We start from the raw sequence: 19,967 nt of genomic DNA on the forward strand, positions 1-19,967 counted from the left end.
CCACAAAACCACAAGTACCAAACTTTATAAACCAGTATGAGTCAAACTAAATAAAATTCCACTCACTACGCTAATGGAGTTCCAAAGTCCCCCCAAAGCCCAGAAACGTTGGCACAGTGTACCATTTCTGTAATGATTCTGTGGAAAACCCTTAGAAGTGCTGGAGTAATGCTCTGCTTTTCCCTTACCACAGGAATGATCCACAAAACAATGTAAAATCAGTTCTCAATGCAATGAATTTTCATCCAGACAAAACAAAGAAGAGGAGATGCCCATAACTTGGATTCCTTTACTCTCCTGAGAAGCTTTATGCTATCAGCGCATGTTAGGAGATGTACAACAAATGGTCCCCATTTGCCTAAGGATTTAGATTAAAAGCTACAGACAAATAGTAAATGTGGAGATATTCCTGTGTGGAATTGGAATCACTTGCTTCACAGTGCTCTCACTTTTTTCCCCCTCTGTCTAGCAAATATTTTTCACAAGAAATAACAGATTTTTTTCACAGCACCGTTTTCTTCCAAGCTGAATTTTAGAATCACAGATAAGTAGATGTCATATCTAAGAAACATGGGTTTAGGCCTATAAAAATACTTTTCAATATTACTCTAATTAGGTTTAGTCACAGTAACATCCTAATCTTTCCTAAGAAAAATAAAATAACACAGCTCTAGCTCCATTTAGTTTCAAAAGTAAGAATTTTCAGAGCAGTTCAGTGATAATGCAGCAGTTCTGTGAAATAACCAAGGACTCCACAGTGATAGAGAGCTGTTTTTTTGGAAAGTGCATTTAACTGTTAAAATATTCCACTCTACCAGAACATGAGGATACTTACCCTCTTCCAAAGATTTACACATGCTGATGTCAAGACAATGTATTCCAGAAAATCCCAAAGCTTAAAACAGATTTCACAGGGACAAAATACAGTCGCTGGACTAATTTTCTATTATAGTTAGGCACAGCACATGACTGAAAGTGATCTTACCTTCAAATGCAGTATAAGACGGGGTGACTGCGGTAGGAAGACTCAAACTTGACTAGAATCTACTGGCAAACTATTAATCTACTACAGCCTTTTTAGGAAATAAATTCTGCAGACACTGTGTCAAAGATAGTTTAATGCCAGTATGTTACAAAACAACATTAAAAATGTTTCATCATCTCAACATAAGTATTGATTTCATTAACACTTTTATTGAATAATATTTACTCATTCTGATTCCTTTCTTCTCCTGTCCTTATTTTCACATAGGATTTAAATAACTATTTTTCTAGAGAATGTCAATATGGAGATCTGTTTACAAAAATTTCTCAGACCACTCATTAGCATAGTATTTAAGTAATAATACTGTATGATGAGTCCCTACCCCTTCTTTTGCCAGTTTGACCACGAATAGTTGAGACAGTAATGCAACACCTCACAAAAATAACTTGCAAGATTTGCTTGTGTATTTTAAGGAAACTCCAGAAGTATTAACATAATTTGTCTTTTCCAAAAAGAACTCAGACTTTCATGCCACTTTCTCTACTATTCCATCTGGCTTCTTGGTTTATTAAACGGTCCTCTTTTCGGAGATCACAGATGTGATTTTTAGGAGGGAAAAACACACATCTCCTCCAATGAGGAGAAGCTTAGGCTCTGATCCTGAAAACATATTTACACTTCACACTGCAACAAAATATTCCCCCTCCTTGAGAACATTAGTTAGATGACTAATGTAATGTAGTCTTTTGTAGGCAGATATAGAATCTTTTGTGTATTGTACAGTATAAACAAGTAAATAATCATAAATATATAAAAACAATAAATATTTTCAAATTCTTAATTACATCTCATCATCAAATGTTATAGTAAAAAATTATCCCTAAACAGATGCATTCTGATTCTAATGTAATCTAGGCCAGATTCTGAGACTTGTGCTTGTCTTTTTGCATATAATTGTGTGCTGACACCAAAATAAAAAGTCAACCTTAAGGCCTTTGAAAAAGCCCAGGCTTCCATTTACCCAGGCCTGCATTTCCATTTACCTCTCATCTACCAACCCATGCCAATTTGGCAACTTGTCCTTTAATTTGCTGAGTATGCAAACATTTTACTAATATATGAACAGAAGAAAAGTAGGGAGAATGAATATAGAGTGATACCAAAATTTAAAAATATGCATCTTTGATAATTTACCAACACTCCTTTCAGATAAGGCACATTAACTAGTAAGCTATCCTGCAACTAAAATTGATGTATTATCTTAAGAAATCTGATTCAGAGGCAAAGAAGATTACACTGTTACAATGTATAATTCATGTTGCCAGCATGACATTATAATTTAATTAAGAGGCAAACACATTTTGCCTCCTCACCAGTTATTTTTTTAATCTGTCATATGTGATAGATGATTGTGTAAATGACTGTGTCAAAAATTTGTATGATTTCTCTGACAGAAACTTACAAAATCTAAACATTTTCTTCAGTCTTTTTCCATAAATTGGCACTTAAAGTATATGCATCATAATATATTTTGACTAGATTAATTTTTTTAATGTAATAAAATCAACCTGCCATAGTTCTAAAGTTTCCTGAATAGCCTTAAAATGCATCTCCAGTAGACTGTGCTACTTCAGTGTTAAATAATGAGGTAGCACATTGTTCCAAAATTGTTCTGAATTATGTAAACCATTTGCTACATGATGTTTGGACTTCATTTTTTGTCTAGAGCTGTTTAGTAAGGCAGAACTTTCTGTCTTCTCTGGCTTCCTGGTTTTGCTTTTATTTTGTGGAAGCTTATTACTATAATTTTTTCTTTTACCTTTTGATTTTTCCTCTTCCTCTCCCTCTTCCTCCTCTCCCTCATCCTCTTCTTCCTCCTCTCCCTCATCCTCTTCTTCCTCCTCTCCCACATCTCCTTCCTCTTCTGCTTCTTCCCCCTCTTCCTCTTCCCCTTCTTGTTCCTCCTCTCCCTCTTCTCCTTCTTGTTCCTTGTCTCCCTCTTCCCCTTCTTGTTCCTCCTCTCCCTCTTCCCCTTCTTGTTCCTCGTCTCCCTCTTCCCCTTCTTGTTCCTCATCTCCCTCTTCCCCTTCTTGTTCCTCCTCTTCCTCTACCCTGTCTTCTTCCTCCCCTCCCTCTTCTTCTCCCTCCCCTCCCTCTTCTTCTCCCTCTTCCTCCTCTCCCTCTTTTTCCTCCTCTACCTCTTCCACTTCCATTTCGACTCCCTCTTCTGCCTCATCTTCTTCAACTCCTTCTTCTCCCTCTCCTTCTTCCTCCCCTCTTCCCTCATCTTCTTCCACTCCTTCTTCCTCTTCTTCCACTCCTTCTCCCACTTCTTCTTTCTCCCTTGCTCCCTCATCTTCTTCCACACCCTCTCCCTCTTCTTCCTCTCCTGCTCCATCTTCTTCTTCAACACCTCCCTCTTCTTCAACTTCCTCTCCTTCCCCTTCCACTTCTTCATTTTCCCACCCCTCCTCTTCCTTTTCATCTTCTTCCCCCTCCTCCCCTTCTGCTTCTGCCTCTGCTCCCTCCTCCTCATCATCATCTTCTCTTTCCTCTTCAACTTCATCCTCCCCCTCTTCTCCTGCTTCTTCCAGTCCATCCTCCCCTACCTCCTTAGTCCTCCTATTTGTAACTTCCTCTTCCTGTTCTTCTTCGGATACCTCTTCTTCTTCCCTTTCTGCCAATGATTCTTCTAACTCCTCCTCTTCACCCTCTTTGTCTTTTTCATTCTCCCTTTCTTTGTTTTCTTCTTCATTTTCTTTTTCCTCACCTCCTTCCTCTTCCGCCTCTAACTCTTTTTCTTCTTCCCCCTCTCTATCTTCACCTCCTTCCTCACTCTCGTATCTTCCCTCACTTTTAACCTGTCCCTCCTTTTCTTTTTCAGTGTCTTCCTCTTTTGCATACTCCTCCTCCATATCTTCTTCTCCTTCACTCAGCATGTCTTCTTCCTCCACCAACCCAACTTCATATTCTTGCTCTTTGCCATCTTCCTGATTAATCTCTTCAGTCTCTCCTGCACCCTCATTCTCACTGTCTCTTTCAGCCTGTGACTCCTCTCTTTCATTTTCTTCCTCATTATCTTCTTCCTCTTCATCTCTTTCTGTTGAAACTTCATCTCTACCTTTTTTAACCTCACTCTCTTCTTCTTCTTCCTCCCCTAGTTCACCTTCACTGTCAACTGTTTCATCTAGTTTTTCTTTTACATTTTCACCCTTTTCACTGCCTTCACTCTCCTGATTAGATTCCTCCTCATTCTTAATTTGTAACTGCATGTCTTCATCAGATTTAGCTTCAGAGTTTGTTTCTTCTTCATTCAGGCTTTTTATATCAGTCCTTTCTACATATTCTTTCTCATTGTTTGTAGCTTGCAACTCCTCAATCTCACTGTCTTCTTTTTCGAAGTCCAAATTTTTCAATTTCTGTACTGTTTTCACTGCCTTCTGGACCTCTTTGCCTTCATAATAGGTATCTTTTTTTTCCCTACTCTTAAGTATATATTTTGGAAGATCATTACTACTTTCCTCAGTTGAAGATGATGACATACTTACAGCTATTTGTTTCAAAAATTGATCCTTTTTTTTAAACCCTCTCTGTCCTTCACGACTTTCTTCTTCTCTGACACATATGCTTTCACATTTATCGGATTTTTCAACAGCATCTTTTATTTTGTTTTGACTTTCTATTGCTTCTTGACTTCCTTGATTTTTAATAGGATTGTATTTTTGTACAATTAATGAATCCGTCTGGGGCTGATCCCTAGATGCAGAAGGAAGTACATCTATTTTAAGAGACTGCTTAGATTTGACAACTTTTGACTTTTTATTGGAAGAATTTGTTTTTTCAGACAGAATTTGTTTTTCAGTGGGAAGATTGTAAGTTACATCCTTTCTGATGAATTCAATATTTTCCACATATTCTTTTTCCCTTTTCACTAATCTGCGTTTGTCCCTAGTAATTTGTTGAACACCACTTCCAAAAGTACTAACACTTTGTGCATGCTCAGATTTACCTTTCATTGTATTTTTATTGGCCACAGGCTTTCCTACAAAGGCACTACTTTTTCCTAAATCTTGTCCTGGTGACTCTGAAAGTGAAGACTCCTTTTGTAAAGAGCCAGAGTCTGATTTTGACCCCTCCTTCATGAAATCAGAATCCTTGTTTTTCAGCCCACCCTTACCATCTCTTTTCAGTTTCACATTTTTATTGTTCTTCTATTCCACATGAGAAGCAGAAAATTAAAAAGAAAGAAGGAAAGCATTAAGGACAAATGACAGCAAAAGAAAAAGATTTAAAAAATATCTAAACAAGAAAAGAAACAATTTGTGTGACAGGACTGAGACATAGCACAAAAGGTAGAGCATTTTACATGAAATGAATTTACAAGTGCACATATTAGAAGAATGTAACATTAAGTTGATGGTAAATGTACTACTATAGCTTTTTCACTATCCAAGCAAATTTAATGCAGTAATAACTGTGCAGCCAGTATCATGTCCCATAAGCTAAAGAACATGCAATTGCATGAGGCTGTGTGAACTACAGCTCTCTTACACCTTCCTCCACATTTCCCCTTGGGAAATCTTCTGATGCACTCACTGTTATGCTCTTTCTAGTAAGTTTGAAAATCTGTTATCTTTCTGCTTTAAAATTTACACTTATTTAACAAATACTGCAGAAAAAAATTTAAAATATAAAATAAAAATTATAATGAAATATACCAAAATTCTGAAATGCTGGGATCACTTTAAGAGAAACAGAAACATAATACTAAAGAATTTTAATTCAATAATTAAAAACACTATTATTGCTCCTTTAAATATACTCCATGGTGAATATCTGTAAATAAAATCTTTACTTACTTTGTATTGCAGAAGTCAATTAAAATATTTTAATATCAAAAAAACAGTAGAAATGTATTTTATCAGCTTAAGTTACAAATTATATATAATAGTCTCTTTCTCCTTAAACTGGTGAAGTATTATATACTGTCATCTCAAACTATGCTGGATATGAGGAGTTCTACATGCCTGCACAAATTCTCTCTGACTTCAGTTTTTTAGGATTTTAACTCATAGATATTCAGAAAATTAGCAAGAGAAGGCGAATAAAATTTGCCTAGCTTTTTAAAAAACTCAAAGCAAAACAATAAGTACAAGGATAATACAAGAACTAGAGATCTTTTAAACATCAGTATAAGTATACATATATAGATATAATTAGTTACAATACCTTTTGTTTTTGAAGTGGTGATAATTTTAATGACTGGTCACTGGGATTCAATTTCATTGCATGTGTCTGCAAAAAATAAGACCTCTATTAAAAAATAAATATAATAGAGGCAGCAGCATCAAAATCCATTTCTACTAAACAGAGTTATTATATGAATGTTTTAATATTACTGAACAGTCAGGTTGAGACAAATCTGTATGATCACTCAACTCACCTATTTCACTTCCATTCCCTCATTTATTGCTTTTAAAGAGAGTGAGCGGTAACCAGCTTAGATGTCAACATCAAAACTTTTTATAGAATCAGAAAGCTATATGTCCTCGCTTACAACCCACAAACATATTTTAGAGTCACCTTCCACTTCACCATGATGTTGTGGCTAGAAATATAACAACTTATGCCCTTATCCTCACAACGTTCAATTTAACATCCAGTTTGATACCACAGCCTTGAAAGAACATGTTCAAAGAAATGTTATGTAGCAGAAATTTTCATTGGAATCTAATGCCTTTATCTCTTCTACATAAAGCAAAAAAACACCAAAAGGCAAGGCAATGTAGAATACTACTAGGTGGGCAAGTATAGTGAGATTTTTGTCATCCCTTCCGATACACTTCAAATGACAAGATAATGTTCTCTGCTACTGTCTGTTAACTGCTTATGCTTAACCACCACATTCATTTTCAACACAGTGAGAATGGACAGTTTTGATCTCTGACTCCCAAGAATTTGTATCATCAATATGATATTGAAAGTTTTTTGTCCTCTTGTCACACTTGTCAATAAGAAGTATGTTGCCACAGTTTAGAAAAACTGAAAAAACTATGCTGTAACAGATTATTTTCAATCAGATTCAAGAGCAATCATTTTTTTTGTATTTTGACAAGTTTGCTCGACAGACTTTTTTCAAATGTAGTTTCATTCTGATAAACATTTTAAAATTGACTCATGATGAGTACAAAAATGAAAAGGAGAAAGAAGACTAGCAGATAAAGTGTGCAATATGTTATAAACAGTGCTTCAGTAAATGAATGAAGGCCACATTGTGCATCACATCTGAAAACAATTTTTTTCTTGAAAATGAAAATAAAGTCTTATAACTATTAAATAAATAGTATGCACAGATTTTTAAATTACTAAGTACTATTAAGTACAAACAAGTAATAATTACTGTAAAATGTGCAATCCCTCCAGCATAACTGACAACATATTCTGAGCTGAGTCCACAGTTGCTCATTTGTTTCCATTCCATTGAAGTTTAAAAAAAGACAAACCCCAGCAGTCTTTGCAGTGAACTGTGTTAAGGCCAGGACATGCCCTATCTGCCAAAAGAACAAAATGTTTTGGGAAGGTGTTCAAGTGATAAGGGAACATATTTTTTAAATAAAAGAAATAGGTAGGAACATGTTAGGGGATCACCAAATAATCAAAATGTCTGTATTTTAGTCTTCCCTTTAATACAATCCACCTGTGTACTCAAAAAGCTCTTCTTAGAACAGGAAAAGACAGCTCTCTGCTTCATTTCCTGCAACTAACTTTCTTGGAAATCATCAAGAAGAAGGTCAGAGACAGAGATCACCATGTGGTATGCACTATCCTTTTCCTTTTCTTTCTGATATCCAGAGCTAAAGCATGGGGAGGGGCTGCACTACCTGCATGCTCATTTAAGAGTATGTCAGTATTTCTGACTTTCTGAGCTAGCCAGGAGTTCTGTACTAGAACTTGAAACATGATTTAGATGCTTTGTTCTTCCCCTGCATAAAAATGATCGAATCACAGATTCATTAGTGGAATATATTACCATATTTAGGATGTCAGTTGTATGTCCAAGGTTTCTGTCATTATTCTCATTATCTGAATCTTCTTCTGCAGAGCCTTCACCAGGTTTATCTTTTTGATGATTCTTTTCTTCAAGGTAAAACAGGGAGAAGTAAACAGATGCCACAGGAACAAGCAATAGATACCAAACAGAACGCCGACTCTTGTAAAATAGGGATTATCTCTATTTTACTGACATAAGACTGAAGTCCTGAGATTTATCATTCCCTCAGCCCAAGACATAGCAGAAACACTTCCACCTCCTTTTTGTCATTATTACATTAGCTCAGCAACCTGGCCTCAGTACACTGTAGATCTCTGACCATTTTTGCAGGTATTATGCAAAGCATAAATATTACATGGGACAAAGCTTCTTTTGGTTAATCCTTTTAATAATAGTGTACCAAAAAGACTAAATTAGCTGAAGCCCTGTTATCTACATTGCACATTATCTGTGGATGGATGGAGACACAGTGAGTTTAACTGCAATGCAGCATCATAAAAATGTACCTACATCATTTTGAGGTGTATCTTAAGTTCATCAGGCACAAAACCATTTTCACATGGCGCAAAACCTGAGGCTTTAGGCCTTAGAAGACTCTAAAGGCAATACAAATTTAATTGCATTGTTTTCCTGGAACCAGAAATGCTAATGGACATGCTGGCAGCTTTACAAATAATCACTTAATTCTAACTGAATTAATTACTTTCAAATTGCATTTGACTGTCCAATAAATCTTAGCTAACTTTTACACAGAAACACTGCATTCTACACTCTTCCGCATTGCTCTTCCCAGGAAATCACATGTGCCCAGGAACCCAGCTGAAGTCCAGAACTGCTCTAGAGAATCTATGCAAAAGTCCAGCAGTGTATCAGTTTCATTGTTATCCTAGCTTTTGGCATTAGCTAGAATATTGCAAATCCTTATTATCTTATATAACAGGGAGTGAAGAGTACTTCTGAATTTCCAAGTGAAGAAGAAAGATCCTGTAAGAATTAGTAGATCTCTTTTCTTATCCAAGGTGTCTTGTAGGTCTTTGTGTGTCTTTAAGATTGTTCCTAATAATTTTTTTTCTGTAATGATTTTTCTTTTTTGTGAAAATAGAGAAAGCAGTTACTAATCTTACAGTGTTTCTGTGAAGTCCTATTTCTACAGGCTTGAGGAACCATAGGTACAATTTAAAAGTTGTTTTTCTTTCACTCAATGCTCCTCTAAATGTCTAAGCATGTTTTCCAAACATGAACAATGTGAGGCAATTTCTTGTATGCATTTCTCAACTTCTGTGTCTTTATGCTACCAGACCCTCTTGAGGTAAGACTGAACGTAAACCTTCCATGTTCAAAGTGGGCATTTGTTTATGAATGATAAACTACAAACTACAAACTACATAATTATCAGAAAACAGTAGCAAGATGTGTGGACACTTCACCTTTTTTATGGTCTCTATCCTTCATAGGTTCAGCTTTAGGAAGACTTGTAGAAAAATAGAGTTGGCTAGTATTGCTAGTCACAGGTAGTGAAGATTTTAAGAAGCTTTCTCCCAGTGGAGGCAGAGTTCGTGCCATTCGAATAAACTGTTCTGGTGACTTTTCCTTTAGAAGAATAAAAAAAATTAAGAGTAAGAGTAGAAAAAAAAAGATGTAAGCAGCCTCTCATACTTAACAGTGGTATTTTCTTTTAGATGATGATACCGTGTTGTAACTTCGTATACAAAGCATAAACAAATTTTCTTTGATATTTTAATTATTTATAGTCCTAAAAAGTGGAGAGCTACATAGTGGGACATTTTAGTTCATTACTAAACAAAAATCTCAAGCAGTCTTAAAATATAGACAAAAGAGAAAAAGAACTTTGACTTTTATTTAACATTAAAATACAGGTCTTGAATAACACTAAGGTATTTAATCCACAATATAAATATATTTTTACAAAATTAATGTGGTCTTGTGGTAGAGTTAGTTTTCAAACAGGTAAGTGAAAAGATCCACTCAAGAAAATGACATGGAATGTGTAGTGGAGATAAAGAAGAAACTGCTATTTTAAGTAGCCACAGGATCTTAGGATCATTTCAAGCTGATTGTGAAACATTCTCCTTTAATATTTTATAAACAAGCAACTTTTTGAATATATTCAAGGAATCAGAACAAAACCCAGTCAGGTTCTTGTTCTTTTTAAAAAAATATTTCTAAGATATTTTTAAAAATGCAAAGGAACAGGGTCTACATTTTAGAATTAAAAAACACCCATAAAATTAATTTGAGTCTTTTTCATAGAAATAAACGAGTAAAATCTGACCAATACCTATCTTGTTCTTGCATCAATTTTGTGGCCAGGGCAGATACTCATTCTTCTTTTTATATATTAAAATTAAACATGTATTTTAAGGAGATAAAATTATTTCCTGGTATATGCTGTGATTTTAGCTTTCCTAAAAGTATGGCAACTCCAAACAGCTCTGAATTTACCCTCTCTCGACGTCTCATTCGTGCTGATGTTAGTTGTAAGGTGTTTGCTAGTAGTGAGTCTCCACTCATTTTAGAAAAAGTAGCAGTCAAACGGCTCTCATACAAATCTTCTAAGACCACTTGTTCAGATCCTTTAGGTCTTGGAGCAGCAAAAACTAGCATGTGACAACCACCACAAGCAACCTACGGCACCAAAAAAAGGTCTGATTATTTCACTTGCATGTGTCAATACAAGGATCTCATTTTCTTACAACCATCTCTAGGGGTGTAGGTTATAAGAAAAACATAATAAAATTAAGAGATATTAAATTGCTTCAAATTCAGGTCCTAATGACGTTAGCAAGATAAAAGTACTTAATTATATTTATTAATGACTACTGATCTATGTTCATTTCTTCCTACTTAAACACAATATATTTGTATTGAACAGAACACAAGATAGCTCTTTCAAATTACTGATACAGAAGAAAGCAATTTCCACTGATTTTCAAGGGATTTCAGCTAATTATTTTGATGCAAGTCAAATGTGGGCAATACTAATAGCTTCAGTGATATAAACCTAGATTTTTTATCACAAAATCCACAAAATGTAAAGCAAGTCCTACACCCTCCAACAAAGCATTTTTACATAAAGATCAGATATTTATGTTTTAAAAACTTTAAAACCTTTACCACTTCTCATAAAACTTTCTTAAACTCTTGAGTCCAGTAAACAAACAGAAGTGATCAAAAGACTTGTGTCCCAAATTTTGCTCAATCTTGACTCAGGACTGTATTTTTGATGCTGGTAATCAAGAAATAGATGAAAACAATGCCCTTAAAAGAAAAGCATATTTCTGCTTTCTCATCCTGTTTGGATTCAAAAAAGCAACCCCTCAAATTTTCTTAAGCTTTAAAACTCTCCCACTGTACAAATAATCATTAACATTAAAAAAAGATCACATTCTGATGTTTTCAGAACAGATATTAGCTTCCCCCTGCTGCCAACAACTTAAGAGTAACAAATACTTAATATTATAGGCTACCACAACTCTGTAGACCAAAACACTATAGCACACTTCCGAATAAAACCCTAAAAAGCAGTCTGTATGTGTAGTCCAAGCCAAATAAATTCTAAACTACATGAACAGTATAGTAATTATAATTTCCTTTTTCTTTCAATTTGTGCTGTCTACTAAGTAAATGTTATAGAAATAATTCTATAATGAGATTTCAACTCTCATTAGTAATGTGTTTCATTAAAAGAGAAATATTTTGATGTCTGAGAAGCATGAACAAAAGTTTTACCAAAAGGACTGTGAACCTCAAGAAATTGTAACACAGAGTGGGATCAAACTGATTTGTAAAATTCTCTTCTCCAAGGCCTAACTTGCCATGTCGCCCATCTCCAAAAGTAAACATGAGGCCATTCTCTGTATGTGGAAAGAAAAGGATGTTATTAATAACAAAGATTCAATACAAAACCAGGACAAAACCATTACAAAGTAACAGGCCATGCAAGTAAGGAATATTTCTCGTCCAAAAGCAAAACCTGAACAATTCTTTTTAGATTTTCAACAGATGAATATGATCAGAAAATATGTACATTTTCAGGCAAAGTAGTCTGAGATGAGAGTTCATCTAAACAATTTGTAAAAAAAAAAAAACAACAATAAAATAATAAGATTGAAATTGTATAGGAAAAAAAAAAAAAGGCTTCTAAACAAGAATACTTGTTAGCAAGGCACGCTTATGAAGTTCTAATTCCCCAGGAGATACTGGGAGAGCTATGCATGGCATGGCTGTGAATCAGAAACTCCTGATATTGAAACTGGCTTTCTCACTAGCTCACAGCCTTTAGAATTAGTAAGTTTGCATATGTCTTCTTCTATTGCTCATTTTATAAAGAAAGCTTTTACAGTATCAGAGAGAGTCACTGGAAGTGCATTTCAGAATTTTTCACTCACATACCTGCTATGACAGCAGTATGATTTTCCCCACATGTAATGTTACATATTTTATGCCTTCTCAAGTGTTTCACAGACTTCGGTACTGAAGTTTCAAAAATAAAAGTACCATGTCCCAGCTGCCCATATTGTCCAAGTCCAAAAGTATATACATCTGTCTCTGAAAATGTACAGGCAAAGTTAACAACAAATATGCTGAGATATATATATATTATAACCCGCTATTAGCCAAATGGATGTCAAATGACATCAGCATCAAAAAAGCAATGTTTTGTCAGTTAAAAATTGTATCAACTAATTAATTACATTTATCAATAAAAAATACAACAAAATAAGAGGAAATGAAGCACTAAAATATATACAGAAAAAAATGTTGAATGGTTCAATATGCAGTATATTTTCTAACATAACTGCAAAATAATTCACTTATCCCATGTATACAAAATATCAGCTAATGGGAGTTTATATACTGCAATTAAAACAAGAACACATGTTTACATATATGTGCATTTACAAGTACCATAGTCTCATCTTCATTTCTGGTTACCTGCATGACCCTAAACTTAATAGACTAGACCTCTTTAAATCAGTACTAATTTGTATGTAAGAAGAGACTGGAACAATAACAGAATAGGTATCAATATTCTGTACAGCTACCAAATCAGCCCTGTATTAAAAACAGAGAACACTAAAATTATGTTATCTCGTGACAGAACAATCATCTTTCCACCTTTATATTTTGTCCGTTTAATGGACTGGCTGTGCCAGGAAAAAGAATAAGAGTTTATCCAAAGCAATAAAGATTCTTGGTGTGTCCATCCCTGGCACTCCATCACAACAGGGGAAGGCTGTGAAGCTTGGAAATCTTGATGAGGTCATGCTTGAAAAGCAAAATTCAAAGACTAAGGTTTTTCGGGAAATGGAGTTTTCCTAGAATTTTATGCCCTGACCCTTTTTCTTCTGCATGCAGGCAACAAAAGAAAAGCTAGAGAAGTACTGCTTAAATACTTGAAAAATTGTTATGAAAACCTGGGAAAGATTGAGAAGGACAAAAAATATTCTAAATAAAGCAAAATACCTGAGGCCTGGGAGTAATATATAGTTAAATCTTTGTTAAGAACATGGTACACAGCATGCCTGCCTCTGCTGCACAAATGAAAATGCTACCAGTGTAAAACCATATGTTTGGTAAATGACTAAATTATAGAGACACTATTTAATTCAGAATTAGATATATTGCATTTAAATCTAAAGAGGACAGGGAGACATGGATTTACTACATAAGTCTGATTACTTTGGATGAACAATGAAAGCCTTACTAATGACTATGCCCTTGAGGAGACACTAAAAGATTGATAACAGGGGAACATCCTGCCCAGAAGGTGCTGAAAGTTGAGTAATTGCCAAAGGAGCATAAAGTCAGCAAAAATCTATGGTAACTGGGGGAAATGTAAAGACAGCAGGAGGAGATCACCGCTCAAATTAAGACCAAAAAGACCTGCCGTCCCCCCGCCTCCCGTTTGAGTTTGCGCAGAATAATAAAAAGACTAACTTTAAATTGAGACAAGGCACGTTATTAACCAATGAGGTACAAAGTGATAAGAAAATAACCACTGGTCATTACAACAAACATTTATTCGTATAGTTTGAAGTGTATAAATATGTCGCTTGCCTGTGTGCGGTGTGCTGGCTTTGTAGAATTACCACCTAGCACCCATCTTTGCGCAAACATGAAATAAAAAAAAAATACCTCTGCTCTGTGTGTATATTGGTGTATTGTACACTGGGTAAACAGCTCCACTTGTGGGACAACACCATCAGGTCAAAAATCTCACCACCTTCAAAAGTAAGAGAGGAATAGGCACCCATGGCAGAATGTGTGGAATTGAATGGAAAACAATCCACAAAGAATTTTTGAGCACTTCTTTGTGTCAAGGAAGCAAGGCAACTGGAATAGCAAAGCAAGTTTCAGTCCCATAAAAGTAGTTTATACTGTGCAACCAAATTCTCAGAGCAGCCACAAACTGGAGAAATATGAAAAATAAATTATGTTACCGTTCCTTCAAACTAATCCTTCACTACTGTCAGTGAAAGAGAAAGCAAAGAGACCAGATTCCATGTTACTACCATAGTACACCTACTAACTTACATTGAACTTTCTGATTTCAAAGGAACCATGATGAAGTACTGTAACACTACATATGGAAATGTTCTTTCTAGGAAAGGGTTTGCCCTTTCTGTCCCCTTTAAATTGTTCCATATTAAGATGTCATGAATTCACACCATAAAAAATCACAATGGTCTCATAATTCTTCAGATTGTAGATGAAAAATATTGATTAAAGCTGTTTTTCTTACTAAATGTAATAGCAAAGCTCCCTCTGCTGGAAACTGAGTAGACGAAAGCAACATGTTCTCAGGCTCTTTAAAAAGTAAAAGTAATAAATTTGCTGTAACGTTTAGATTTTCTGTATAAGAATCAAGAGACTACACCTGAAAGGCAGGAGCTTTGTCTAAGGGAACCAAAGTCTCATCTTTATTTTAGTAAACTACCTTCTCAGGATCGCTGATTCAATAAATGCTCTTTAGAAGCACTGCACTTGTCTTGACATTTCTTTGGAAACTAGCAAATCTTGTAATTTTCAAATTATATGTCATTATCTGACTAACATAATTATTTTGAGTGAAGTTGGACTTTTTTTTTTCACATTCTCTTTAATCCTAGCTTGAAACATGCAATGCCTTTTGCATTTGTTTGTAGAGGGAGATATTCTCAAATGTGAATCTTAAAAGTACAGGAAACTACTTGTTTTCTTCTGTTTCTATGGATAATGAGGAGAACGGGCCAATCCAAAACCAGGTTAGAGTGCCTTTACAAGAAGAATGATTTCTTCTACTGCCTATATAGATCAGGGGCACCTAAATTTTGTTCCTCCTAAATTTGCTTATTAGTCAAATATCAAGGCACAGGAAGGCAAAAAACGTGTACCTTTCTTAAATGATTCACTGCTCTGTTGCAGAAGTGAGGCCAAACCTCAGTAATAATTTCATTTAGCAGAAGCAAGGTATCTCCTCCAATCTGTCTCTATAAATACATGGAAAGATAAGTCTATGGCAAAGCAACCTCACAGACTTAGTAATAAAATGACAGAGGTCCATTTCATCATTCTGAACTTGAATTTGTAAATGAATTGGCCTACAGCATGAATCCAAAAGGAGACATGGCCACACTGTCACCCCCTTCTTACTGTCATCAGTCCCAGTAAGGATATGGTTGGATGAGACAAATAAAACACACTGCAAGCAAAAGGGCAGATCTCATTCTCCCATTCTCTCTCTTCAGTCCCCACTAGCACTGTCTCTGCTGCCCACCTGGCTATGTGGTGAGCCAGCTCAGATCAGTAAGCCAGATTTTGGGGGTTTTGCTGGTACAGTTTTCATGTAGAACGGCCAAGGCAGCACCAGAGTGGTACAAAGGGAAAGGAATGACATATGGCCAAAGCAGCACGAGGTAAGCAGCACTGCCTCCAGTGCATCAGTGAACCACAAGAAAGGCTCAGCCATATTAACAGCAACCACAGGAAAAAGAACACCAGTCTCGTCTTGACCTCAAGGAAGGAAATGCTGCATCCATAGCAGCAGCCCATGAGAAGAGTCCTTGAAGGATGAAGAGAAATTGTTTCAGAGCTTGTGCAGAAGCCAATGGCTTTACTGTACCAAGTGACTTCTGGCACTTGAGTGCTATGAATGCTTCAGATTTATTTCCAACACTTTTTTTTTTTTTTTTTTAAGAACAGGGATATTTCCCTGCAATGGTGTATCACCCACCTTTGCAGGCATCTTCTGGAGTACATAACAGTTCTTTAATCTCTATGACCATTGTCACAATAAATAAAATAGTCCTAGGCAAAAACCTATGAAACTTTCAGATTTTTTTAAATGCATGGTCTTTGCTGAAAGAACTGAGTGAGCTCCAATAATGTTTTTAAGATTCATTCATTCCATGCTATATATTTAACACTACAGACAAAGATAAAAATCCATGGAAGAAAACCAGAAACAGACAGGTATGCTTATATCTCTCCACACAGATTCATTCCCCTGACATACAGAGCCACCACACCACCTCTCCTTCCTTGTCTTCCCTCCTGAAGAGCTTGTAGCCATCAATTGGCACACTCCAGTCATGGGAGACATCCCTCCATGTTTCTGTAATAGCAACATCATAATTTTCCCCTTTCTTCACAGCTTCGAGCTCATTCTGTTTGTTACCCATGCCGTGTGCATTGGTATACATGCACTTCAGATGGGCCGATGTTTTGCCCCCTTGCCCCTTCAAATCTAGTTTAAAGCTCTGTCAATGAGCCCAGCTAACTCCTGCCCCAAGATCCTCTTCCCTCTCCAGGACAGGTGCATCCCATCTAATGCCAAATGGTCTGGTGTCCTGTATACCAACCCATCATTGAAAAATCCAAAGCCCTGCTGGTAACACCAGTCTTGGAGCCACAAATTCATCTGTTGAATTCTCTGGTATTATTCTTCATCCATCCCTACAACTCAAGGGATGGAGGAGAACACAGTTTGTGCCCCTGACCCCTTAATCAGTTTCCCCAAGGACATGAAATCTTTCCTCATTGCTGTAGGACTTCTCCTGGTAATGTCATCACCACCTACCTGAAAAACCAGGAAAGTATAGTAGTCCTTGGGTCTCACTAGAGCAGGGAGTTTAGCTGTGAGGTCCTTGACTTGGGCCCCAAGGAGGCAGCAGACTTCCCTATGAAGTGGGTCTGGACTGCATATTGGGCCTTTGACAGCCCTCAGAATTGAGTCACCCATTACATTGACTCCTCTGGGGTTCTTTTTAGAACTGGTTTTAATACCTGGTCTAGAATGACCCAGCCTTGGTGGACCTTGGTCTTTCTCCTTTGTCTCATTTTCTTCCTCCTTCTCTTCTTTATTCAAAACTTCCTGGGCCCCAAATCTATTGAGAAGGGGCACCATGGAGGGTGAGGGAGGTCAGGAGAGGATTTTCCTGCCTCCCTGAGCGGTGACTTGTTTCCAGCCTCCCCCATCTCTTAGGTCCCCTCCTTCTGCCTGGTAGCCAGAGGATGAGGGATTACCTGCCTCGTTTGGAACCTCCATTTGCTCCTGTTGCTTTAGGGGTGCTAGGGTGTTACTCCACCAATCAATTTCCCTTTCACACTCCCTAATACTTCTTAATCTCTTGACCTCTTCTTTGAGTTCCGCCACCAGGCTGAGCAGGTCACCCGGCTGATGGCAGCACACACAGGTGCTGTCCCTGCTGCCCTCCGGCAGGACTGACAGGCTCAGGTACTCCCTGCAGCCCGGGACCTGCACCACTGCATGTCTGTGTGGCAGCTCCGACTGGGTCGCCATGTTCTTTCTGGTGATGGTTTTGATGTGAGTGGAGACCATGGTTCAGTCTGCTTGTGGAGGACGGTAAAACTCTACTAGCTCAGACAAATTCTAGACCCTGGAGAGGGACTGCACCCTGTCCACTTGAACTGCCATGCCTCACCCTTCTCACGTGCCAGGCCCTTGTCGCCGCGCTCCTGGTCGCTCGCGCTCCCTGGGGGCTGCTTTTGTCCATGAGGGGCATGGGGCGTCGTCACTCCAGTCTCTGCCCACTCTGAGTCCCTTCTGCCCTCAGCAGCAGCAGCTCACTCTTCCCGCTCAGGGGGGAGGCGACTAGAGGCTCTCCCTCTTCCCTGGGCTTCTGCCTTCAAGCCTTGAGGTTTTGCCGTGGGTTTTTGATGCTTTCAGGAGGGTCCCCCACCGCTGTCCTCCTCCTCAGAGCCCCTCTCCTCAGAACTCAAAGAATGGCTTGAAAAATCTAGATAAGCCTATATGGTTTGAACAGTCAGTTCTGTCATGAAAAGGTAGAGCTTTTTTATCCTTTTCATCCTCTTTCAAAAGGGTATCTTCACTTTCTTTTCTTTTTAAAAGACCTTGAGACAGAAGATGAAAAATCCAACGTTTTACATAGTAACACACTAATGCGCTGTATTGTTATGTCAAACAATCTATTCTCGAAGGACTGCTTCACTTTTGCCTTTGAAGAAACATCTTTGTTTTCCCTCCTTTCAGAGAATAAAAGGAGGCAATATATCCTTTTATAGACAGGATTATTTCCAGAGGATTTGTGATCATCTGAAAAAAACTGGAAGATATTAAGGCCATTCCCAATCATCTGTTTCTTCCTCTCCAATTTCTAGATTCACAAATTATTATTATTCTACCTTTTAAAAAGCTTATCCGAAAAAGTATGCAAATTGAGACTGCTGCTCTCTCATATTTCTTTTGAAAGCGACAATACCAACAGCTTTCATTTTTGGTAGAAAGCATTTGCAAGCATTGTGGGTAGTGGATGCATTTTTTTTTTTAGTCTTGAGAGAAGTCGTCTGGGATGAGGCTATGATCTTCTTGAACTGGCTGATAGACTGTCACAAAATGAATAGGTTTGTGCTGCTACAGTGAGAGAATGCTTTTGCATGATAGAATTTTCAACTGCCATTCTGTTTATTCTCTAGAACAACTGCAAATATTAAAGGCAGAGTAACGATAAACTTGTAAAGAAGATAGTTTCCCATACCATATTCAACATTTCTAAAACCTTTAAAGAGATTTTTTCCAAATCATTGCTCTCAAAGGTTTAATTTTTTGTTCTCAAAAAAAAATTTAGTTTCCCACTTCAGAGTTTCAGAAAAAAAAAGAGAATTATTTTAATATATACTTTCTACCACTTACTCTGATACTTGTTGGAGAGATTCCAGACAGTAACTTGATTTAATAACCCAGATAACATTGGTCCTTACCATACAAAATTGTCAATAGAATAGATAAGACAGTCATAAAAAAGAAATCACACAAAGTGCTTTGGAATAGACTAATTATGTATGAGAGTCAGGAAGAAATTTGCCTTATACTCAGTAAGATAACGGGATTATGCTTTCTTCTAATTTGATAAAGCCTAAGTAGAACTGATGCCAAGAAATGAGCCAAGATGTGCAACAGTCTCTCCATATGACATTTTATCCTATCCTATTCCTATGTTAAATGAGATAGATGAAACAGGGGAATTTACGATAGTCAGACACTTGTTTCTTATTCTTTAAGACTGAAATGACACCCAGAAAAACTGGAAAGACACTGAAAAGATGAAAACTGCATCAGTATGTATTGTGTTACTAAAGCCAAGAAGCACCCATTTGCATGGAAGATGATACTTGAAATTTGGAATTTCTTCAAAATTGTACTGCTTTCTTAATATAGGAAAATGACCTTAGAAGAAGTATAAATGTTTCTACTCCTCTTTAAAGGTATGTCCCTCATCAGAATTCTCAATTTGTGGTCACACCACTTATCTCAAGATGCAATATATGCTTCAGTACCGATTTCAAGTTAAGTTTCTGGTGCAAAGGCTATAATGCATGTAGGCTACACCCATTTCTAAATTATTACAGTGTCCAAATCTAGCTCTTTTCCCAATTTTTCCCCTAATG

At 36.8% G+C, this 19,967-nt stretch overlaps 1 protein-coding gene across 1 annotated transcript in view; it reads right to left on the bottom strand.

Moving 5' to 3' along the window:
* Window positions 1–1,100: 1,100 nt before the first annotated feature.
* RPGR (retinitis pigmentosa GTPase regulator) overlaps window positions 1,101–19,967 on the bottom strand; it is a 55,453-nt gene continuing 36,586 nt past the window's right edge. The window contains exons 9-16 of the mRNA XM_026846358.1: window positions 12,450–12,605; window positions 11,787–11,911; window positions 10,500–10,682; window positions 9,464–9,626; window positions 8,016–8,122; window positions 6,215–6,280; window positions 3,619–5,196; window positions 1,101–3,558 (exon numbers count right to left, since the gene is read on the bottom strand). Of these exons, the coding sequence (XP_026702159.1) occupies window positions 2,611–3,558; window positions 3,619–5,196; window positions 6,215–6,280; window positions 8,016–8,122; window positions 9,464–9,626; window positions 10,500–10,682; window positions 11,787–11,911; window positions 12,450–12,605 (3,326 nt within the window). The 3' untranslated portion in view covers window positions 1,101–2,610. The remainder of the gene's footprint in view (window positions 3,559–3,618; window positions 5,197–6,214; window positions 6,281–8,015; window positions 8,123–9,463; window positions 9,627–10,499; window positions 10,683–11,786; window positions 11,912–12,449; window positions 12,606–19,967) is intronic.

This window comes from Athene cunicularia, assembly GCF_003259725.1.
Source record: "Athene cunicularia isolate RWA chromosome 1 unlocalized genomic scaffold, athCun1 chr1_part1, whole genome shotgun sequence".
NCBI lineage: Eukaryota > Metazoa > Chordata > Aves > Strigiformes > Strigidae > Athene > Athene cunicularia.